The sequence below is a fragment of the Mirounga angustirostris genome, unplaced genomic scaffold, assembly GCF_029215605.1.
Source record: "Mirounga angustirostris isolate CCGP_5_RB_7025 unplaced genomic scaffold, mMirAng1.0.hap1 SCAF_6, whole genome shotgun sequence".
In the NCBI taxonomy this organism is placed as follows: Eukaryota; Metazoa; Chordata; class Mammalia; order Carnivora; family Phocidae; genus Mirounga; species Mirounga angustirostris.
Window position 1 is genome coordinate 101,503,537 of NW_026991714.1, and position 24,350 is coordinate 101,527,886.

A 24,350-nucleotide genomic window follows, 5' to 3' on the forward strand; every position below is an offset into this window, starting at 1 on the left:
TCGAGCCCCACATTGGGCTCCCTACTCAGCGGGAAGCCTGCTTCTCCCTCTCCTACTCCCCCTGCTTGTGTTCCCTCTCTTGCTGTGTCTCTCTCTGTCAAATAAATAAAATCTTAAAAAAAACCCTCAAGTTTAACTTGCCTTGTTTGTCTCCCCATCCTACTGTTTAAAAAAAAAAAAAAAATACAGGTGCACCTGGGTGGCCCAGTCGGTTAAGCGACTGCCTTAGGCTCAGGTCATGATCCCAGGGTCCTGGGATCAAGTCCCACATCGGGCTCCCTGCTCGGCAGGAAGCCTGCTTCTCCCTCTCCCACTCCCCCTGCTTGTGTTCCCTCTCTCATTATCTCTCTCTCTCTGTCAATTAAATAAATAAATAAAATCTTTAAAAAAAAACTCATGTTTTATGTTTTATTTCTGTAAAAGTCTGGTACAAAATGCTTAATCTATTCTTTTTCATTAAGAAGGTGGTTTCATCTCTGTAACACAGTGAACCGAAAAGGGCCCTCACTGAAAGGTCCTCAGCCTCATTTCCAGAAAAGATTCAAAGTTAATCAATTAATGACTAAAGAGCAAATACAATAGGGTTAGAAATATTCTACAAACACTAATATCTGAGAAGACCAGAATTTGCATGGCAAGTGGTCTAGGGACTGTAACAAGGGACAGATAGGAAAAAGAGAATTAAAGGCATTGACATTAAACTTTTAAAAACCAATTCTCTAACTATAATAACAATATCATTTTGAAAGCACCTTCCAATATCCCATTACCTGAGACTTCAAAACAGACTAGATGACCAGATCCTTGTTGAGAGGACAAATTAAAGCCTACTACATCATTTCCTTCTTTAGTAGCTCTAACTTGGGAGAAGCAAAAGAAAATGAATAAATGACAGCAAATACCACAACCTGTCTTAGTCTCACATTACAACTCAATTCACTCTAACCAATAAATTTGATTTTGCTGTACTTTACTTCCCTACAAGACCAATAGGCCCATTTATCCTCTTGTTTTTCAATTAAATTAGTTCCACTGAATTCTTACTTTTAACGATATGACTGACACACTGGGTTTCACACTGAAATATTTGTATTTTCTAAGTCAAAATGGAATCTTTACAACCCACCTACCCTCTTCTGGATATGTTTTGGAATGACTCCGGCATCTTAAAATGGCTAAGATCTCCACATTTATAGCATGTTATAATTTTACTGCAATAAAAATTATTATAGGGGCGCCTGGGTGACTCAGTCATTGGGCGTCTGCCTTCGGCTCGGGTCGTGATCCCAGGGTCCTGGGATCGAGCCCGCATCGGGCTCCCTGCTCAGCGGGAAGCCTGCTTCTCCCTCTCCCACTCGCCCCTGCTTGTGTTCCCTCTCGATCAAATAAATAAAATCTTAAAAAAAAATTTAAAATAAATAAAATAAAAATTATTATAGTTACTATATGAATAGAAAAAATGAGGAATATATTCAACTGTTAATAGTGATCATGTCTGCAGTTCATATTACAAGACTTCCCTTTATACTTCACATATAATTTATACTTCACATATAATTTCTGTAAGCTTTTGTTTTTTTTGAAAGCATGTATTAATTTATAATCAGGAAAAAACTAGGTAATGAAATAAACTTTACTGCAATTATAAAATTACTTCAATATTTGTAGCTTGAACTTTTTTTTTTTTTTAAAGATTTTATTTATTCATTTGAGAGAGAGACAAAGACAGAGAGCAGAAGCAGAGGGAGAGGGAGAAGCAGACTCTCCACTGAGCCGGAAGCCCGACGTGTGGCTCAATCCCAGGACCCTGAGATCATGACCTGAGCCAAAGGCAGACGCTTAACTGACTAAGCCACCCAAGTGCCCCGTAGCTTGAACTTTAAAACTTAAGGAAAGACCTGGGTTTTTCTATCTGTAATTCTAAAGAGCTGAATATTTTATTGAAATTCCTTCAAAAATGTCATTAAAGTTCTCATATTAGTGTCTGCTGATGCTACCAAAGGGCTGGGGAAAACTCTAGCATTTGCTGCCCAACACAGGAGTCCACATGCAACCAGTTAAATGAAAAGTTAAATGAATTAGAAAGAAATGGGATTAAAAGTTCAGTTCCCCAGTCACACTAGCCACATTTCCAGTACTCACGATCACACGTGCTAGTGACTCCCGCACTGGACAGTGGAGGTAGAGAACATTCCCATCATCACAGAAAGTCCTTTTGGGCAGTACTGCTCTACACTCACCTGCATCGTATCTGTTGTGATGACTGTTCTTACAGAGCACAAAATGAGAAGAACACTAGTAATTTTTTTCCCCTAAAACTTAATAAAACCTATGGGTGTTTATAAAAAATGTATTATTGGAGGCTGCTGCACTTACTTGACTTTGAAAGAGTCCTATTGTTTTAGAATGAGTTTCCTTTTTTTTTTGTTAAATTTTGTCCCTACAGTGCCCTTCACTCAAAGCCATCTTACAACACAAGCCTGTGCCCTGGGTTCACAATGATGCTTGGTACAGATCCTTTCTGATTTGATTTATACTGAACTATTTTTCCTTGCTTGAGCAGTTACTTGATTCAGGTTATTTTAATTGTTACTTTTATAATATCCTTCCCAGCCTACAAAGCAAGGTAAAAACAAGAGAACCCTTCTGGAAAGGGCTGAACTTTATTGCAAATCTGCTGACCTCACTGGTTTTCTCTAATTCTAACTTGAAACAATTCACAAACTCCATTTCAAGTTGGTAAAGCATGAAATTATTCTCCTAATACACAACAAATCTGGTAGCTTTATAACATCAGTACACAGTGAAGTAAAAAAGTGAAGGCCCAGATACTCAGTCAAAATAAGGTTGTATAACTACATCTTTCTTCATTTGGGAGACTGATACTGATATATCATAAAAAGGCCAACTGCTGCAGAACCCCACAAAGAATACAGTCACTATTCAATCCTACCCAGGGACACTAAAAAAAAAAAAAAAAAAAAAGAATACAATCACTAAATACCTCCATTGGGTCACACTAGTCCATACTCATGCAAAAGTGATTGCAAATATAACTTATATATACCAAGTCTCACCAATTTCTCCTTCTTGTCCAGGCTTAGGAATGCTAATAGATGTTTTGGTTTCCACTTCTAGTTTCTTCCTAGTGTCCCCTCTTTTGCCAACTATATGCCTATAATATAAAGAAAAATTAATTAATGGAAGGACATTAAGTCAAATGTACCAGAATAAAGAATTCCATCATGTTTAAATCATATGTGGCCACAGATACTCCCTTACAGAAAAGTGCTTCAGTAAGGCTTAATATTTGTAGAGAAATTACAAGTTGTATAGCTTTATAGAATGTGCTGCATTGCACTCATGGGCAAAATGACACCCTACAGTCAATTTAATGAATAAACAGAAACAGAAACCATGCCATGCCCAACACCTGTTTGCTCTTCAATATTAGATTCAAAACATGGGTCTGCAGTTCATTGAAAAGAAAGCTGGCATTGTCTCAAAAGGCACTTCTAGCAACCAGTGGGTCTACAGTTTGGGGAAAATGTCCTTTAGAGAGCAAATTAACTATATTAGGAGTTCATCGTAAAAGAATTATCCTTGATTAGTAAAATAAGGGTAAAAAGCTTAGCAAAGAGACGAATCCATCATTTAGGAGAGATTATCCAGAATAGCTTCAAAAGCAAAAAGAGAAAACAGGTAACCCTCAAGCTGAATTCAGCAATACATGTTTTATTCAGGAGATTTCACCTAAAAATTGGGAAATTTCACCTAAAAATATAGATTTCCAGGTTCTTTGGAAAAATTAGAAGATCTGACAACCCATGGCAATAATGGGCTGGAGCTTACTCTCGTCCCTAAAAATGGAACATGAGCTTATCACAATCCCTATCACTCCCTACTCCGTTTCATCTACTCTGCTTCAACCATCTAGTGACTCCTTTACATTAATTGTCTGGGCCTCCTGGAATAAATAATTCTGACAATCCAAGGTTATCTTCTGGAACCCACAGTAATAACATGTGTTAAAGTAAATGAGACTACTGGATCCCAAGGGAAAAGTTTCAGAGTGTAGAAAGCACTAAAGACTCAAAGACAGGATTATAAAGAGAAAAAAACTCCCCATCACCAACAGTATTTTGGCTTCTATGATTTCAATTACAGTGCCCAAGAATATGGGTGACTAGGTCTAAAACTGTGCATTTGTTTCTACCTAGAATAACCAGCCCAATTATTTCCATTAAGATCTACTGTAGTAAGCCAGGTTAAAACAAAAAAAACCCAGAAAACAGAAAACAAGATGTTTAGAAGAGGACTGAAATGCCACAATTTCCCTGTAGTTTTTCTCTGTGTTGCACTCTGTGTTGGCACCCACTTTGTCAGGCTTTTGTCTTTCCAGGCCTTATCAATAAGGGCTACTTTCACCCAGGCTACTGTTGGTTAGCATGTGGCTAATAGAGAAGCCTCTTACAAAAAGCAGCTGGCTTAGAGTGCCCCGCTGGCTCAGTCCATAGAGCATGCAACTCTTGATCTGGGGGTTGTGAACTCAAGCCCCACATTGGAGTGTAGAGATTACTTAAAAATAAGATGTTTAAAAACACACACAAACAAAAGTAGCTGGCTCAATGTGTTATTAACAGTCTAGGCATTTTTTTTTTTTAAGATTTTATTTATTTGAGAGAGAGAATGAGAGAGAGAGAGAGAGCACATGAGAGGGGGGAGGGTCAGAGGGAGAAGCAGACTCCCTGCTGAGCAGAGAGCCCGATGCGGGACTCGATCCCGGGACTCCAGGATCATGACCTGAGCCGAAGGCAGTCGCTCAACCAACTGACCCACCCAGGCGCCCCCAGTCTAAGCATTTTAAAAAGGAAGTGGTTGAAGTTAAAGAAGTTTTAGACTCAAGTCTTGGGCAAGTCATCTAACCACTCTAAACCTATTTCTTCACTTTCAAAAATGGAGTGAATAATACCTAAGTATAATAAACTTGTGAGGATTAAACGTGATCATATATAAAAGGGCTTTCCTGTGACTGGCACGTAGCTCAGTACGGTCCATACCATCCTCATTAAGCCCATAATGGCATCCTTCCAATTTAGAGCATGGCCGGATTCAAAAGAGGTTTACATGGGGAGTCTAAAACATTCACTACAATAATAAGAGACACACCGTGAAAAGGTGACTCCTTTATTAAACATATAAGTAGAAATTCCTACCAGATCGAGTAGTTCTCAATCTTGGCTACCCACTTGAATCACCTGGGGGCTTCAAAAACTAATGATGCCTCAGTTCAGCTCCCAGAGATTCTGATTTAATTGGTCTGGGGTGCACCCAAGTATAGGGAGTTTTAAAAGCTCCCCAGGTGATTCTAATGTGCACCTGATGTTGAGAACTAATATATTACATCTAGTCCATGGACAGGTGTTACAACCATTAGGATTTTATCATAAATTAGTTTGGTCAAGTAATTTCTTCCTTGATCCAAATGAACCTATGGAAATGATTAATAAGAAAGAAATCTTCCTGGGGCACCGGGGGGGTTCAGTCGTTAAGTGTCTGCCTTCGGCTCAGGTCATGATCCCAGGGTCCTGGGATCGAGCCCCACATCCAGCTCCCTGCTCTGCAGGAAGCCTGCTTCTCCCTCTCCCACTCCCCCTGCTTGTGTTCCCTCTCTCGCTGTCTCTCTCTGTCAAATAAATAAATAAAATCTTTAAAAAAAAAAAAAAGAAAGAAATCTTCCTAGTAAATACTGTCTATTAATTACAATTGGACAGAACCAATACCTAATCTAACATGCAAGTCATCTAGAATACAATGAATACTTAAAATATATAGAATTCAGAAGATCATCAAGTTAGAATCAGACATCTAATGAATTTTTACACACCTTAGTGGTGGCAAATATACACATTAAGAAAATGGTTACACAGATTTCATCAGGAAATGGAACCATGACTTTCTAAAATCTTGTTTCTTGGAAGAAAATGTCACTGGAACCTTAAAGGAAAATGAGCTGTCAGATTTAGCATTTGGTTTCCCATCTGGCCACATTCCAAGAGAAGAATTTCATCCTTAATAGGTGTTTCAGAATATTTTCAAGATTGGTGAAAATAAAATGATTTGCTTCGTGGAGCTTAAAGGTATATGATTTCATATTTGCAGATCTCCTTTCACAGAGGAGCTTGAACACGTAATTAACCTTGTACAACACAGAAAAACAATTTACACAATTCCTAGACCAGCCTATCTCCAGAGGTGTAAACCTAAAAGAAGCCAGTTAGCCACATAAGCTATGTTTGTTTTTTTTTAAAGATTTTATTATTCATTTGAGACAGAGCGATACAGAAAGAGAGCATGATCGGGGGAGAGGCAGAGAGAGAGGAAGACTTGGGGCCTGACCCCAGGACCTGGAGATCATGACCTGAGCCGAAGGCAGACGATAAGCTAACCATGTTAGTGGTGAGACAGAATGTGGGCAAGCAAGCAAGCACCGACTTGAAGTGAGCAAAAAGTTTCCAAGCAAATTCATAATGACAACCTTGGAGAAAGCATACCAGTCTTTGACAAACATTGGAGATTAATGGAACACATTCCTGCCTTCCAGAAGTCTCCCATCTTGTGAAGAAGACATCCAATAGTACGCAAATAAGTGTAAATACATGGCTGAAAAATTCTACAAAGGAAAGGTACAGGATGTTATGAAAACATATGGTAGTCAGTGTGGTTGGAAGGGATGATGATGTCAAAGCAAGGCTCTCTAAGGAAGAAGAATATAACTAGGTAAGGAAGAGAGATTATAAGGCAAAGGAAACAGCATATGCCAAAGCTCTATGGCAGGAAGGAACAAAGCACACTTCAGGAACTGAAGAAAACTAGCTAGGCTTAAGTGCAAAACCAGAAAAAGAGTGATATGAGTTATGACTGAAAAATACAGGGCTGCCTAAGTCACATTCAAGATTCCATCATTCCAATGGAACAGAATTCCATCTTCAATGGAAGGATGTTGACAGATTTAAGCAGAGGTAGTAATCACATTTGCCTTTTAGAAAGATCATCCTACCCTCAATGTGAAGAACTGATTGGGAGGAGAACAATAATCAATGTGGACAGCCTAGTAAGGAGGCTATATGAAGTAATCCACAGAAGATGCAGCAGGGTGCTGGTCTTTCAGCAAAGAATAAGACCAATGGTAGATTCAAAAGATATTTAAGAGGCAAAATCAACAGGACTTGGTGATACATTTGGAATGGTGAAATTGATCCATAATCAGTCCTTAGAAATTCTAGGACATAAAACACTAAATTGTTTTGTCATTAGTAATTAAGCACTGCAGTAAGTATGGAAAAGAGTCAGCTTCCTGCTGAGTTTCCTGGAAGTGTGTCCCATGAAGCTGGGGGATGGGGGGGCCTCACTCACTTGTAGAGCAAACTGGGGGCCTTCACGGTACACCGGAAACCTTGCTGGGTCTGCACCACCTCGTAGGCATCACAGGGCTCCTCTGCACACTCCACAAAGCCTGCAGAGAAACCATAACACCTCCTCACAGCTGCTGCTCTGTGGACAACAGTCTTACAGCCCAACACTTTATATTGCAGAACACTGCTCTGACAGTCCTTCCAACCTGCTCTTAGAAGAAAATTAAAAAACACATGACTAGGGGTGCCTGGGTGGCTCAGTCATTAGGTGTCTGCCTTCGGCTCAGGTCATGATCCCAGGGTCCTGGGTTCGAGCCCCGCATCGGGCTCCCTGCTCAGCCGGAAGCCTGCTTCTCCCTCTCCCACTCCCCCTGCTTGTGTTCCCTCTCTCGCTGTGTCTCTGTCAAATAAATAAATAAAATCTTAAAAATAAAAAAAAAGAACCTTGGAAAGATAGTATATACATACCACTATTTAACTGTTTTCTCCCAAAACGCTAAGACACAATAAAAATTTTTTTCTATTTTTTTATAAAAATGTAATTCACATAACATCCTCTTACAGTGTGCAAGTAAGCAGTTTTTAGTATTAAGACAAAAATTACTTCAGTGAATGAGACAGGAATGGTAGCGGGAGAACTTACTGCATTCCACCAGGCGAAGAGACAGGAGGGTCAAGTAAAGAAGGTCAAGTCCCCAAGGCTGAAGGGAAACAATGGGGAAAACCAGAAGGAAGACAAAACCCAAGGCTTAGGGCATGATGGAAGAACTTATAAACCAAAAGGAAAAGGAAGCAGAGAACATGAAAGGCCCTATTTATGCCTTAAACCCAAGCCCAAGTTATTTGGCTTGAAAATATTCATAATCCATCCCCACTGTTTAGCTTACTTCTTAAAACTATCCCTATGTAATAATAAAGTTATGTCAGTTGTATATTTGGAACTGCCTATATGAGTGCAAAGAAGAGACAAATAACAACATTAACAGTATTAACGGTTAATATTTTGGGGCACTGAACAAAATACATATTTCATTTATTTCAACAATTTATATATATTATTTCACAACTTTACAGACAAAGGAACTTAATTTTATCACAGAATATTCATGGTTAACATTGTTTACTAAAATTACCCTTTGTTACATTTAAGCCTCTGCACAGAGATGAAACATGATTTAGGAAGTGCAAATGAGAATGCCTCATCAAACTGAAAATCACCAGTCCCCTTAGAGGTCAACACAAATGGAGCTAGATAGAGGCCAAACATCTCAAATTTCAGTGCTCACACAGAAACACTATGAAACAAAACAAAGCAATGCTTCCATAATGCGAGAGAACATTGTACTGGTATCTGACCAAAGAGCAACTAGGATTACCTTGATAGAAGTCTTCATCTTCTTCTTCATGTTGATAAGTCTGTTCTTGGACGGGATTTTTTCTGTAAATCCGTCCACCAATTCTTACAAGCTGTGGGCGCAGAACTTCCATACCTTCTCCAAGCAATATTCTAGTGAAATCCTGAAAAATAAATGATCACCTTACCTTGTTTTAATTAGAAATGAAAACCGTATCTCTATTTTATGGATCATTATGTAATTGGGACATCAGGTCACAGCACATCCTAAACAAAAGCAGCACTGTTTCCATTGGATTTCCCTATCTGCAAGCTGTTTTAAGTCAATTGCTGTATTTTCCACAACAGCACTCCACTCCTGGCTCACTCTAGACAGTAATTTGTTTTTGTTTTCAAAGATTTTATTTTATTTTTTTTAAAGATTTTATTTATTTATTTGATAGAGAGAGACAGCGAGAGAGGGAACACAAGCAGGGGGAGTGGGAGAGGGAGAAGCAGGCTTCCTGCGGAGCAGAGAGCCCAATGTGGGGCTCGATCCCAGGACCCTGGGATCAGGACCTGAGCCAAAGGCAGACGCCCAACAACTGAGCCACCCAGGCGCCCCACAAAGGTTTTGTTTTTAAGTAATCTCTACAACCAACATCGGGTTCGAACTCACAACCCCGAGATGAAGAGTTGCCTGCTCCACTGACTGAGCCAGCCAGGTGCCCCTAGACAGTAATTTGTAACTATTTCAGCACTCTAAGAAAAGGTGATTAAAAGATACTCAGCCCTCTCTATACAGCCTGTCCATGACTTGAAAGCATAGATGTCTCTTTATTATTTTAACCTCAAGGTTAAACCTTCTGTGTTTATCTAACCATTTGCTAAGGGTCTCACCCTTTTTATCCAGCATGATAATTCAGAGGATTAGGAATGTTTAGCACACTTATCCTTGGGAGGGGGAGGGGGGAAATAACCCCTAAGTACTTTTAGAGGTGCTAGAAATATATACCCCAAAATTAGATCCAGCTGCCCATCAAAACAGTTAAAATATGACATAACCAAATGGTTCTTCAAACCAACACACTGCTGAGAGGAGGAATCCATTTCTATAGGCTACTACTCAAAAATGTACATCATGGGATGCCTGGGTGGCTCAAGTCATGATCCCAGAGTCCTGGGATGGAGTCTGGCATCCGGCTCCTTGCTCAGCGGGGAGCCGGCTTCTCCCTCTGCTGCTGCTCCCCCTGCTTGCGCTCTCTCTCTCTCAAATAAATGAATAAAATCTAAAAAAAAAAAAAAAAAAAATGTACATCATTCATTGAGAAGCCAAGCTTCTAGTCACAACTTAATGAATCGAGAATTAAGGAAACAAAGATTCCTTATGGGCTAACTGTGGTTAAGTTCAACCAATCTTCTTACTACATAGGTTACATAGTCTTGGAAGCCCAAAATTAAGAGTTCCTCCCAAAAACCTGACCAATCCTTATTAATACACTAAGGCCCAATCCAATCCTCAGCAAGTAAGTCACTTTAATTTGCAATTTGCTTACAGAACCAAGAGGAGATTTTGCATTGTGAGAAATGACAACATAGAAAGTAACAGACTTGAATGATGCCGGGCATAATTAGTAACAATTTAATGACATTACACTCTAGTGGCCTATTCCCCCAGGACCTCACAAAAGAAAAAAGGCCCTTCACAAAAGTAGACTTTAATGTTTAGGTCGGACCCTCAGAGACAGCGAACTTCACCTGCCGAATTTCCCATACGACACCGGGCTATGAGGCTGTCTGAAAGAAGGGGGAATAACCAATTTAAACCCGCTTCGTGGTAGTCTGGGGAGAGAGGAGAGCAGAAAGCCTGCAATGTCGTGGGGAAGGTGAAGCCCTGAATCATAAAAGCAAGCAAAAAAGCGAGCACACCAAGTCGAGTTAAGAGAGAACTCCGGGGCGGAAAGCAAACCGCGGTAAGCCCAGGTGAGCGCAGGACCCGGAAGTCCTCTCTCCGAGCGCGTCTTCCGCCCCTCTCCGCCCTGGCCACGCCCACCAGCGCACGGGCGCCCGCACGCCGCCGCCGCCGCAGGTTCCCTCCGCGCGGGCATGCGCACGCCGCCGTCCTCGTCGTTGTAAACGCGGCCGTTCTGGCTGGCCCTGGGGGCGGGGCCGTGGGGGAACGTGCCAAATCCGCTGAGGTAAGTGGCCGAGGGCTCAGGGACCCCCGGGAGCTTAGTGGAAGGGAGTTGATCCCTGGAAACCTACCTGCAGGGACTAGTAAAATGGAGAAGATAGGAGGAGAAACTGGAGCCTGCTGCGGAGGGAGTGTAAGAGGAAATTTGCTCAGGCCGCGCAGAACTGGGTGCGCATGCGGGCCGAGGGCTGGCGCCTGCGCAGTACGGTGGCGCCAAGCGTCGCCCCCTTGGGTCCAAGCGGGGAAAGGGGCGGAAGCGGGCCTTGGAGTTAGTTTGGAAACCTCTGGCGTTCTGCCCCTTCCCTTTCCAGCCCCTTTCTAGCCACCCCACCTGGTTTTAGGTGCCGCTTCCGTTTGGGTGGTAGTCCACCTGTTTAACTGCAACGATTTGTTGATGATGGAATTAAATGATTGCTTGTAATTGCCATTACGCCAGGGTACTTCCTTCAGCGTCTTTTTCATAAGGAGACTTCTAAAGGAAGGATTCTTTTCAAGAAAATAGGAATATATCCGATAAGAAGTAGTGTTTTTGAATACAAGGTCATCCCTGTCGTACATGAAGGAAATGTTTATTCATCCTGTCACTGTGGAGAGAGCCATGCTGTGTCCCCCAAAGTAGCATTGCTTTCCTATGGGGATCTCAACTGCCAATAGACTCGGCTTCCCTTAGAGGCCCAAACCCCAGACTACTTCACCATGAATATGTATTCATTAAGCAGAATTTAACTGAGCCCGGCAGCCTAGTGTGTGAGAGAGTTGTGTTAATACTGTAAATCTGCAGAATGAGGAAGGAAAAAAAAACCAATAATGGACCAATCCTCATGACACCCCGCTTCTCTGTCCCACGCATATAACCTTTGCTGACCCACTCACTAGCCCTGTGTTCGATCATTTGTTCTGCATTCAGAAAACGTTCTAATCCAGATTCTGTGCTAGGCCTCAAGGGTAGAAAGACAACTTGTTCCCCCTTTCCTAGATCAAAGAATTCTCCCTAAACTCGTGAACCTGAAAATGAAAGTGACAAGTGCATTAATGGAGGGCATCTTCTCTCTTCCTGAGCAGATCCTTTTCCCTTTAGGAGCTTGCTGGTTCTGTCAAATGGAGAGAATTAAAACTTTTCCCCTGAGTGTGTTGGGACATACTATGGATGAAAAACTGGGATCTGCGTAGGGGAAAAAAAGATTGAGGAGTAAATATCCATTACTAATTTTGGATAGCTGATATTATTGTTTACTATGCCTGTAACTATTCTAAATGCTTTAGTTATATTAACCTTTGTGATACCTTTATGAGGGAGATACTGTTATTATCCCCATTTTAGAGATGAGGCAACAGAGGAACAGAGAGGTTAAGTGATTTGTCCAGAGTCATACAGCAAGCTAAATAGCAAGACTAGGACATGAACCCAGACCAAGAAACTTCAGAATCTGAACTCTAACCACTATGCTGTTTTACCTCTCACATGGCACATGATATGCCCACAAAACCATTGCTTGAAGAATGTGACAGCATGTATGCTAACGTTTCTATAGCTCAGTTTTGTTTGGTCATCTATAACATGAGGGATTGGATTAGATGTCCTTTAAGGAATTTTGTGGTTCCTGTGAAATGCTTAATTCATTTAGCAAACATTTATTTAAATCAACAGCTATTTAGTATAGGCCAAGCATTATGTTTGGTTCTCATGATCAGAATGCCTGCCTTCATAAAGCAGTTACAAAGCAGGGTTTATTGTTAGTTTCACTCTACCTCCTGTTACCATCTGCTGATAGCATGCAAAATTCAACCTAAATCTTTAAATCTAGAAATTACGGAAGTGTATTATTCTACCTCAGCAGTAAACTGCTTATTTATGTAAAAGTAGCTTTGTGCTAATTATGCACTCCAGTTTCCAACCCTGGCTGTTTTGTGTATTGAATGATAGTAGTTCTGAGTTTGAAAGAAAATGGGATGAAAGGGAATTCCTTTGATTATACCCAGTTGAGAAGTCACACTGTGTCTAGCCTTTGAAGCTGTCCTCACTCTGGCAGTCCCTAGGGAGCTCTGCTGAGCAACTGATTTCAAAATATAAAGTATACCTTGCATTTGCAACTGAATAGAGCATTTATCAAGGTGTAGGAAAAAGATTAGAGTTTTAAGTCTTAGGTGAGCTATATAAACAGTTCACAGTATGTTCTGCTCTGAACTGATGGGAATTAAGACTGAGTACCTGTCCAAAAGATGGCTAAATCATCTGTATACTTTGAATCCCAACAAGAATCCACTTAGAAATTTAGACCAGGTCCATTACTGCTTAAGTTCTGTTTAAAAGAGCATTTAGGAACCTGTCAAGGTATATTTTAAGCTGGTGTTGCCCAGAGGATTGGCTATAAACCTGCCTTGAAAAGTTGTTTCTATGAATATGAATACAATTTGGAAGTTATAGAGCTCAGAGAAAAAAGAAGAGGTGATCTAATAGCAAGATTGACAGTGTCCTTAATCAATTTCTATTTTTAAATAGACTGAAATTCTAATTATAGCGGTTGCCTTATTGTTCCCATATCCCACTTCAGTTTTAATCATATTACTTATGGACATATAATGAAATCGGAAACTAAACTCTGCTTCCCCAACAGGCTTAAATCATCATCACAAAATTAAGGAAACGGAACAGCCGGCATTTCAGAAATGCACAGTATATCATTTTTCTTGCTAGGAAACTGGATTATGTATATATAGGATTTGTATCTGCATAGCATTCCCTCATTTTTTCTATTTTTTCAAAAATAAGTTCCAACTTTTGTAACATGTCTTTATTTTGCAACTAGCAAAAGAAGAAAAAAAACCAGCTAAAATTCTCGGTGGCCATTAAAGAGGGAAATTCATTTTTTAAATCCTTTTAAAGTCATTTCTTTTTTTTTTTTTTTTTTTAAAGATTTTATTTATTTGACAGAGAGAGCACAAGCAGAGGGAGAGAGAGGGAGAAGCAGGCTCCCTGCTGAGCAAGGAGCCCGATGTGGACTCGATCCCAGGACCCTGGGATCATGACCTGGGCTGAAGGCAGCCGCTTAACCGACTGAGCCACCCAGGTGTCCCTCTTTTTTTTTTTTAATTGAGCTAAAATTCACATAACATAAAATTAACTATTAGCCATCTTAAAGCATACAATTCAGTATAAAGTCATTTTTTAGTCTAAATATTAGAGTTGTACTATCCAGTACAGTAACCACTAGTCATATGTGGCTATTTCAGTTTCAGTTAATATTAAATAAAATTTAAAATACAGTTCTTCAAGGGCACCTGGCCGGTTCAGTTGGTGGAGCATGTGACTCCTGATCTCGGGGTTGTGAGTTCAAGCCCCCATAGATGTAGAGATTACTTTTAAAAAAATTCTTTTTAATTAAAACACAGTTCTTCAGTCACACTAATAGCCACATGAGGTTAACGGCTACCATATTGGACAGCACAGAAATAGAATGTTAGAACATTCCCATCATGGCAGAAAGTTCTGTTAGCACAGTGCTAGACCATTCTTTTTAGAAAACATAAACATCTTAAAATATTATGTGTGTAATATAAGCTTCAGTGGCAAAGGTAGTATTTTTGTTTTGAACTTGTAAGGAATCGTGTATTCAGTACAGATCTTCTCATTTGCATTTGGGCTTTTCGATTTTTTGATATGACATAGGGCTAAACACAGCTGCTATATTCGTAATAAACCATGAATTCGAAGATCATTTCATGAGCCATTTTCTTCTGGTTTGGAGATGCCACCAAGTGATCAATTTGGGTATTACACTTGGATGAAAAAGTTTTTAAAACATTTTTAACGAAAGGACAAACATGTATTTCCTAACCAATTCCCTTTCCTTGGGAACAGAACACAGTGTTATTCTGGAATTTTATTTGGAAAATTTTATAAGTGAATTTTTTGGTGTGGCTTTGTCAGGATATAGCCAAGACAAACTGCCCTATGAGGCATGTTGTTTTATCCTCATATAATTTATTTCCTCAGTCACATTGCTGCCTTGGCACTGCCGTATCACCCCTTCATAACCCATAAATCACCCACAGCCGATCCCAAGCAATATAAACAGTTTGCTAATGATAGGAAGTAGTGTTTTAAGTAGAAAAACAGAATAAACATATTTTCACTTAAAATCCTGAGAAACATTTTTGTCTGAGGCACCAGTAAAAGATTGTGGGAACAGAGAGGGTAGAAAAAGGGGGAGCTGATTCTTTACTAAACTGTGTGCTGGCTTTTATGGCAGCTAGAATGAAATGTTGTCAATCTCACTTCCATAAACTTGCCAATTGCTGTTTTTTTTTCTCTATAGTGAAGTGAGAATTCTGCTAGAGAGGAAATGGCTGCCTCTTCATCATCCTCCTCAGCTGGTGGGGTCAGTGGAAGTTCTGTCACTGGATCTGGTTTCAGTGTCTCAGACCTTGCCCCACCACGGAAAGCCCTTTTCACCTACCCCAAAGGAGCTGGAGAGATGTTAGAAGGTGATCTCATGCTGCTTTTTGCTGAATAATTAGATTCTGACCTGCAATGAATATTAATTGTAAAGAAGCTATTAAGTGGATTAGAGATGAGTTTGCCCTGATTTCAGCTCCACATTTCATCTCTTGTCCCCATTTCAAAATATTATGTTCAAAACACAAATCTTTCTCCAGAATCAAAATTTTGGAGCTGAAAAAGGCTCTGGAAATCAAGGAAGTCATCTAGACTTACTTAGACCCAGAAAAGTTAAAGTGATTTGACCACGTTAAAGACAAAGTCAGCACTAGAACCAGGAATTCTCTTGACCTCCTGCTCCAGTTTGCTTTATCCTGGCACCAGTCTGCCTCCCTATGATGAGTAGGTTTGATGTATTTTTTCTAATGTAATTAATCTACTGATAGATTAACCTCATCAAATAGGTTCTAAGAGGAAATAAAAACTATTATACCACTCTTGTATGTGAAGATGGCTCCCCTGGCCCACTGCAGGACAGTGCTATGTGGTTTTTCTAGCACTGGAGCTGGATTTCCATCAGATCATCCACCATCTTACTCAGCACACATTTGCAAACTGGCTGGCCAAGATCAGAGCACAGGCTGTAAGCATGACACTACATTGATACCCAAAATTCATTGGATACATGTCGCTTTAGGAGCTAGACCAGTAAACTCTTAATAGGGAGCATAAAAGTCAGCCGAAGAGCTTATTTAAAATGCACATTTCTGGCCCATCTTAGAGATGCTGAATTGGTCTAGGGTGCAGCACAGAATGTTTTGACTAACATTCAGGGGATGCTCGTGAAAGATTGGTCCATAATTATTAAACTGTCATGCTTTGAAAAAAGTCAGCAAAGGGGAGGGGGGTGGGAGGATGGGTTAGCCTGGTGATGAGTATTAAAGAGGGCACATTCTGCATGGAGCACTGAGTGTTGTGCACAAACAATGAATCATGGAACACTACATCTACAACGAATGATGTCACGTATGGTGATTAACATAACAATAAATTTTTTTAAAAAGAAGTAAAGACAAAAAGAGAAAGAAAAAAGTCAGCAAAGAACCTATTAAGGATTCAAAATCTACCTGATTCTAGCACTTTTGTGCTTAGTTGTATATTGATCTTTTTTGCTTTATTTTGGCAAGTATATTTAATCTAGAAATCTCTGAGAAAAGTACAAACTATAGTTAGGTGTCAGCTTTTGGGGGTGAACTTTATTCATTTATATCAGGTGAAAAGAGTTTTGGGTTAAGCCGGGACAAACAGAAGAATCGTTTGTGACAGGGAAACATGTGAACACTGGGACCACAGGCCTCTCTAGAATTGGTTCAAATCACAATTGGTGAAGTAGATAATCAGGTAGTGTAGTTGGTGATACATCTGAGATGTACATACTTCTGTCTTTGCCTCCTCATTTTCTTCAGTTGTGCTAGCTGAATACTTGAGTTAGTATCACTGACTCTGGATGTAGTGAACAGTTGGGGCCTTGTTTACCATATGTGGCACTAAAAATATGACTTCAATTATATGTAGCAGAGACCTGGTATTAAGGAAGTTGCCTGCAAAAATCAAAAGTTGGAGGTACTTAAATTGCTTAATGAGTCTTTTAGCAGCAGAAGAGGAATCAGTGTTTAACAATGGACTCTAAGATTGAAATCATTTAAATTCTAGCTACAGGAGAAATTTAATACAGGAGGTACTTCCTTAGTCTCAAACCTATAAGCATTCTGTATCAGTACACACCAGATTACTTGGAAACATTAAAGAAGAAAGGCTACTGAGATTAGTCTGAATGTTGATGTTATAACAAGTTTTACTTCTATCCATTTTTATTCCATCCCAGTGTGCTTCATGGAGGAATGTGTTGGCTTTCTGTTGTAGGATGAGTTTATATTAGGTTTAAATTCAAAATACACAGTTTTAGGTTTAAGGTTTTAGCTATATTTTAAAGCTACTTACACTTAAGGACAGACTATGAAAAATTAGAGATGGTAATCCCTGAACTATCCTAGTCAAACCAAGAATGTTAAATTGAAAAAGAGGACTTCTAAATGAAATTTAATAAGGATGTTAGATTTGGAAGCATCTTCTACCATGTTTATAGGTGACGCTATTATACAGTTAATCTAATGCACATGTACCTGACCATTTTTCTGATAGTAGTTTAATCAAATATGAAAACAGAGTAGGAAAAGTTGCCTTTTCAGAGTAAGGAAGAAAAGCAATCAGGAGCCAAGGTTGGATACTGTTTATAATCTTAACAGGTTCAACTTGATCTTGCATCCTCCTAAGTCTAAGGATAAGAAACCCAAATAATGTACTTAACGTTATGATTTAAGTTCCCCATGCATCTGGTCTCTAACAGACACCTCACATAAGCAACGTATACACAGTCCCCAGCTCTCCGGTGGTTTGACTTGGGATTTTTTTACTTTACCATGGTGCAAAAGCCATATGCATTTAGTAGAAAGCATACTTTGAGTTTTGAATTTTTATCTTTTCCTGAGCTAGCGATATTTGGTACAGTACCCTCTCGGGATGCTGGGCAGGGGCAGGGAGCCACAGTTCTCAGCCACACGAACACCAGGGTAAACAACCGATAACACTCACAACCATTCTGTACCCCTACAACCATTCCTGGTTTTCACTTTCAGTACAGTATTCAATAATTTACATAAGATATTTGACACTTTATTATAAGATAGGCTTTGTGTTAGATGATTTTTCCCAACTTTTCCCACATTTTCCCAATGTGTTCCAAGCACATTTAAGGTAGGCTGGGCTAAGCTGTGATCTTAAGTAGATTAGGTGTATTAAATGCATTTTCAACTTGGCATTTTTAGCTTAGGATGGGTTTATCAGGATATAAGCCCATCATAAACCGAAGATCTGTACAGCAGTTTTTAGCATTCTTCCTGCCCTTAGCTAAGATTGTCCTTACCCAGTTTAGTGAGCAAATTAGAGATTGCCTTCCAGCCCAGAAGTAGCTGAATTTTAGTGATATCATAGGCTACTAAAGTATAAGTTATCTGGTATTGTCTAATTTCCTGCTGTGAAGTAATATTCTTTTAAATGAATTTGATTGCATCCTATTTATTGGAGTTGGCGTGATGTTAGATTTGGGCAATTTACTGAACTTTTCACTACTTAATAACCTTTGCTTGTCCCTTAAGAGGAAAGCTGCTTGGTGTGTTACAAAGGGTTTGATTACAGTTTCTAAATAGAAGATAGATTGCCCCAGGCTGACTCCTCTCTAGAGAAATTCCAGGCTTTAGATTGGTGCAGATATCACATCTAATAGGATGTGACTAAAAAGCAGTGGACTCTCTGGTTAATACAGAGCTGCAAATCAGCAAAAGTGTGTTCCATAGGCATACAGAGTGGTAAAGTGATATGCAGGTACCTTTTTGAAAGATTAGCTTACATCTCTTTGCTTTGAAGTTCATTGCCAAGGGAAATATGCAAATGTTATAACTTAAGCATTTTATCCTAATATAGCACCTGTGATTAAATGAAAATGGGAGGTAGCACTTATAGGAGCTTCCAAATACATCCTGGCCTGATCCTTATAGCCCATAATCCCCACTGCCTTGTGTGAGATCCTAAAGTTCGGGATCAAACTACCTGAGAAGTGGGCTCTAATGCTTTATGCTTTGCTCTTTCTAAAATAAAACTTTAGTTATAATTTGACTCTTTAAGCAAGGGTATGAATAGGATAATGAACACTGGCATATTTACATAATAAACTGGACAGTCTGTATAATATTGAGTTAATTGAAAATAAAAATTTTTTACTCAGTTTAGATGATCTGCTCACAAATGACTTCCATTCAAGCCAGAGGAATAAGGGAGGGAGGAGGGGATAGGATCATATACCATATAGTACAATATACAGAAAAGAGGTTGAATTTAAAAAATGTAACAACACTCTTCCTAAGGTGTATAGCACTTTGTGAAATAACATTTTGAAATAATACATAACATACTATGCATACATTAATACACAATATATATGAAAATAATTTCATTTTCATTTCTTTTTTACATCAATTTTGAATATAATATTGGACAGAAATGGGATGCCTGGGTGGCTCAGTCGGTTAAGCGTCTGCCTTTGGCTCGGGTCATGATCCCAGGGTCCTGGGATTGAGTCCCATGTTGGGCTCCTTGCTCAGCAGGGAGCCTGCTTCTCCCTCTGCCTGCCACTACCCCTGCTTGTGTTCACTCTCTCTCTCTTTTTCTCTCTCTCTCTCTAAAAAAATAAAATGTTTCAAAAAAAATATTGGACAGAAGCTCTCTTAGTTGTATATTCAAGCCATTTGGATACAACGTCTGTGGTTTTATTGTTCACCATGTCAGTCATTTTTTTAAGATTTTATTTATTTATTTGTCAGAGAGTACAAGCAGGGAGAGTGGCAGGCAGAGGGAGAAGCAGACTCCCCTGCTGAGCAAGACCAATGCGGGACTCGATCCCAGGACCCTGGGATCATGACCTGAGCCAAAGGCAGATGCTTAACCCGACTGAGCCATCTAGGTACCCCTCTTTTTTTTTTTTTTTTAAGATTTTTTATTTTTAAGTAATCTCTACACCCAAGGTGGAGCTTGAACTCACAACCCCAAGATCAAGAGTTGCATGCTGCATGCTCCACCAATTGAGCCAGCCATGCACACCAGTCTTTTTTGTTTTTTTCTTTTAAGTAGGCTCCGTGCCCAGCATGGAGCCCAACGCAGGGCTTGAACTCAAAACCCTGAGATCAAAACCTGAGCTGAGATCAAGAGTCAGACACTTAACCAACTAAGCTGCCCAGGCACACTGCCATTCTTTTTTTTTTTTTTTTAAAGTAAGCTTTAGGCCCAATATCAATTTGAACTCAGGACCCCAAGATCAAGAGTCATATGCTCTGCCAACTGATCCAGCCAGGCACCCCTCACCATGTTAATCCTAAAAATAACTCACGTTATTTTATCAGCAAAAATGGGTTTATTCAGGAATAGCAAGGAATTGAAACTGGGGACAGGCAAGCAATGGCAAGACCATAGGCAAGTCTAGAGAACAAAGGAGAGGAAAGGGGGGAATTGGGAGAGACTATATATTGTAAACAAAAAGTCCACTGGCACAAACTAGGCATTTGTGAAGTGTAACGGCTTTTCATTGGCTGAGTTGTGACAGTTTCTCATTGGCTGGGCTGTTGTCTGGCAAGGAGAAAAAACTTTCTTCATCATGCTAGGGTAGCAAAATAATAGACTTCTTCCTGTTGGGAAAGCAAAATTTGCCTCTACCTGTTAGAGTCTACAATTGCCCAGAAGTGTTAGGGTGTGAGTGCTCCCCCTTCTGGCCTCCTGACTCCATTTCAAATGAGGTTTCCTTTATTTCTACAACCAGGACTTCTGAAACAAGGTCATCCTTGTGTGAAACTCAGCATGAAGCCAGAATGTGTTAGTCCTAGCTCCTTGTCACTTAATAGCTGGCTGACACGCCAACCCATGATTGATGGGTGAGTGCTTGACACCTAGTAGTGCTGGCATGAACTACCACGTAAAAAAAGACAGCTGTGTCCTCTCCCTCCATTTGTTTTAGGATTTTTGCAATCAGACACCTTCCCCAAATGGTTTCTGCTACGCTTCTAAAGGTCACATTTTCCTATATAAGCTCTGTGTCTTTTGGGGTATATTTTGCCATATCAGCCCTTGTCTGACAAGAACATGAACTGGCTTATGTTTCACAATCAACTTCCCAGTGTTGTTGTGACTGAATTAGCTATCTTCTTGTTGCCAGTTCTTGGCACCAACACAATGCTAGGTTCTGAAATTGCACCATACTCCTATTGCCATGCAAATTGCAGTGTTTTGGTTCAGTTGGAAAATCAAGGTTACAATTTGCGTTTACAGAATAAAATTTCCCAGCAGTGCTTTGCGATGGTCATAGTGATGTAATTTGATATATTAAAAATCAACAACAGCTATTTCCCCCTCAGCTTTACTTTTTTTTTTTTTAAAGATTTTTATTTATTTATTTATTTGAGAGAGAGAGAATGAGAGACAGAGAGCATGAGAGGGAGGAGGGTCAGAGGGAGAAGCAGACTCCCTGCTGAGCAGGGAGCCCGACAGACGCGGGGCTTGATCCCAGGACTCCAGGATCATGACCTGAGCTGAAAGCAGCCGCTTAACCAACTGAGCCACCCAGGTGCCCCCCTCAGCTTTACTTTTTAGAGTTTTGGTGGGCCTTTGTTTTGTGATGCCACGGGGGCCACGTGGCCAGATGTGCCTGATGTCAGTGTTCACCTGACATGCAGAATGAGAGAACATTACGAAACTGTCAGGTTAGGAGGGGAGATTAGGAGGGGAGAAATGTTGACCAGAACATCACACTGAGGTTTCTTATTTTTGTTTTCTTAAACATTATTTTTAAACTCTGAGACAAGTAGAGGGACTGTTGTAATTTTCTAGGTATAGAAGAAGTAGCTTTTATAGCAGACAGAGCACTGTTCGTTCTCAATGAAACAGAAGCTCTCTTCGTAAACACTGAAAACCGGACCCTGAGTGTGAAAGCAGGGAAAAGAATAGGCACGTTTACGTGGTTTATCAGAAGCCATAAAACCCTTAGAGCACATTAAAACTTTTCCTCTTCTGTTTATAGATGGCTCTGAGAGATTCCTCTGCGAATCTGTTTTCAGTTATCAAGTGGCATCTACACTTAAACAGGTGAAACATGGTAAGCACATGAATGTTTTGTACTAACTGTGAGAATAAGTTGGGGGGGAGGGGAGAGGAGGATTCAGAAAGATCAGTGTGCTTTGTGACAAAAACTCCTGAATCTCAACAAAGCTGTTTAAGTGAACTTTCTAAATTACCTGCAGACAAAAACATTCTACGGTCTTAAGCCAGACAAAATGTCCACATTGAGTCTCAAAGCTGAAGTCAAAAAGATTTAGTTTTCTAGAGGGGTCAATGCCCCCTACTCCTCTTGTGTTGCCTTTTCCTCCCCTTTCTGAAACCTTTTGTTGTTGTCCTCTGCTGGTTACCATCATCATCTTCATTCTTCAGGTATTTACGTAATACCTTATGGTCTGTCTGTACTCTAAGATCCTGGTAGCACCTTTTCTGTGGCCTTCATTTATGCATCAGGGCACTATGTTCCCCCACAGACCATTTCTCCATTGAAGGCGTAATGTGGGAGGAAAAGCTGCAATTACCTGGAACTCTAGGATTTTAATACACAAATCCCTATGACATGGAGGATAACATACTCCTTTTTTTTTTTTAAGATTTAATCTTCTGACTAACATAGAATAAGACCCTAACACTTGAATATTGAAGGAAAAAATCCTTCTAGAAATTTTTTTTAGATGTTTATCTTTTTTTTTTAAGGTTTTTTTATTATTTATTTATTTTAGAGAGAGCACAAGCAGGGGGACGGGCAGAGGGAGAGGGAAAGAATCTCAAGCAGACTCTGTGCTGAGCACAAAGCCCAACGTGGGACTCGATCTCATGACCTTGAGATCATGACATGAGCCAAAACCAAGAGTTGGACACTCAACCCACTGAGCCAGCCAGGCACCCCCTTCTAGAAATTATTTTTAAACCAATGATCACATTGGTGGTTGGTGACTGTCTCATGGGAAATATGTTGTATTATATATTGCCTCCTTGACTCTTTACAGATCAGCAAGTTGCTCGGATGGAAAAACTAGCCGGTTTGGTAGAAGAGCTAGAGGCAGATGAGTGGCGGTTTAAACCCATTGAGCAGCTGCTGGGGTTCACACCCTCTTCGGGTTGACCTTGCCGGGATGGTCAGCTCTGGTGCACAGCAAGTGCAGGGCCAGCGAGGGACTTTTCTTCCAGCATACGCAGCCATCCAGAGATTCACAGCTCCATTGCTGAATTGTTAATTCATATCCATACTTGGTTTCTCTGTATCTATCCACAAGCAACAAATACTTAAATGTGTGATCTTGCAGGGAAAATTTTTGTTTATTTGTTTAAAAAGGTATTGAGAATCAGATTAAGACAATCGGCATCAGAGAACCAGAGGTTTGGGTTTAAGAGATATTTATAAACTTTTACAAGCCAGGTAGGACACATACCAGAATTGGCCCACTGAATGACGTCTCTCCTGTTCATTCATGCAGTGCCTGGAGTCCTCACCAGTCAAATCCAAGATCAGGATCAGGAGTTAACAAAACACAGTGTTTCTGACCTAAAACAGTTCTTCTTGCAGATGAATGTGATTTCAACTCAGGACCTGTCCAAATGAGGAATTTTAAAATGTTTGGGTTTTTTTCTATTTTTGGACATCTAATTCTATAGATTCTAACTTTTTCTAACCTCTTCTAGACATGCCAAATACTGGCAAAAAGAATTACTTTTTGAATGTTGAAGCACTTGTAAAAATAAATCGGTGAGCAAAATCCTTTTAAACACAGAAATCCTGAGTTCATCTTGTTGGTGGGCTCAAGCAATTCTGTAGCAAATAAATCCTTTGGAAGAGTTCCAGATTGGTTTTTTATCCTTTCAAAGTCTCAGGGATTTGGGATGGGGAAGAGGTCAAATTACTTTTTATAAAAAGGGAATCTAAAAACATTTCTCCTGAGCAAATGATAGATTGCCTTTATCTCAGGGATATTTGTCTTTACAGAACTCTATGAATTTAGTAGGTTTTCACACCACGATACGGAAAAACCTGGAAAGCGAAGGAATGGCCTTTGTTCTCCCTCACACGACCCCCAGGGTCCACACTGTACACTTAGGAAGATGATTTATTTTAGATTGTATGCTAATTTTGCCTTGATAACATTTGCCTTTCTCCTCCTTGATCACTTGCACCTGACCTGCTTAGAGTTGTTTAGTTATGAATAAATACAGTCCCAGTAGCAATTGGCCCTAATCTCAGTAGTTCAAAATGTTTAACACATACTACCTGATAAGGAG

General features: G+C 40.0%; 2 protein-coding genes across 9 annotated transcripts in view; one reads left to right on the forward strand and one right to left on the reverse strand.

Moving 5' to 3' along the window:
• ASCC1 (activating signal cointegrator 1 complex subunit 1) overlaps positions 1 to 11,167 on the reverse strand; it is a 108,504-nt gene extending 97,337 nt beyond the window's left edge. For 4 of the 8 annotated variants that reach the window (XM_064594790.1, XM_064594792.1, XM_064594789.1 and 1 more), the window contains exons 1-4: positions 11,014 to 11,166; positions 8,792 to 8,933; positions 7,417 to 7,516; positions 3,078 to 3,175 (exon numbers count right to left, since the gene is read on the reverse strand). In XM_064594790.1, coding sequence (XP_064450860.1) covers positions 3,078 to 3,175; positions 7,417 to 7,516; positions 8,792 to 8,903 — 310 coding nt within the window. In that variant the 5' untranslated portion in view covers positions 8,904 to 8,933; positions 11,014 to 11,166. Of the gene's footprint in view, positions 1 to 3,077; positions 3,176 to 7,416; positions 7,517 to 8,791; positions 8,934 to 10,506; positions 10,656 to 10,677; positions 10,810 to 11,013 lie in introns of those variants that run through there. The other 4 variants (XM_064594785.1, XM_064594791.1, XM_064594786.1 and 1 more) reach the window with 3 other exon arrangements.
• On the forward strand, positions 10,807 to 23,915 carry ANAPC16 (anaphase promoting complex subunit 16). Its single transcript, XM_045878037.3, has 4 exons — positions 10,807 to 10,946; positions 15,259 to 15,427; positions 22,060 to 22,134; positions 23,084 to 23,915. Exons 2-4 carry the CDS (start codon positions 15,286 to 15,288, stop codon positions 23,197 to 23,199), a joined length of 333 nt encoding a protein of 110 aa, XP_045733993.1. The 5' UTR covers positions 10,807 to 10,946; positions 15,259 to 15,285; the 3' UTR covers positions 23,200 to 23,915.
• The last annotated feature ends 435 nt before the right edge of the window (positions 23,916 to 24,350 follow it).

Bases quoted from the DNA above. Each gene is read 5' to 3' on its own strand.
- ANAPC16 (XM_045878037.3), top strand. From the start codon at position 15,286: ATGGCTGCCTCTTCATCATCCTCCTCAGCTGGTGGGGTCAGTGGAAGT. The intron at 15,428-22,059 runs GTGATCTCATGC...TTCTGTTTATAG, and splicing joins AGCTGGAGAGATGTTAGAAG to ATGGCTCTGAGAGATTCCTC. The intron at 22,135-23,083 runs GTAAGCACATGA...GACTCTTTACAG, and splicing joins ACTTAAACAGGTGAAACATG to ATCAGCAAGTTGCTCGGATG.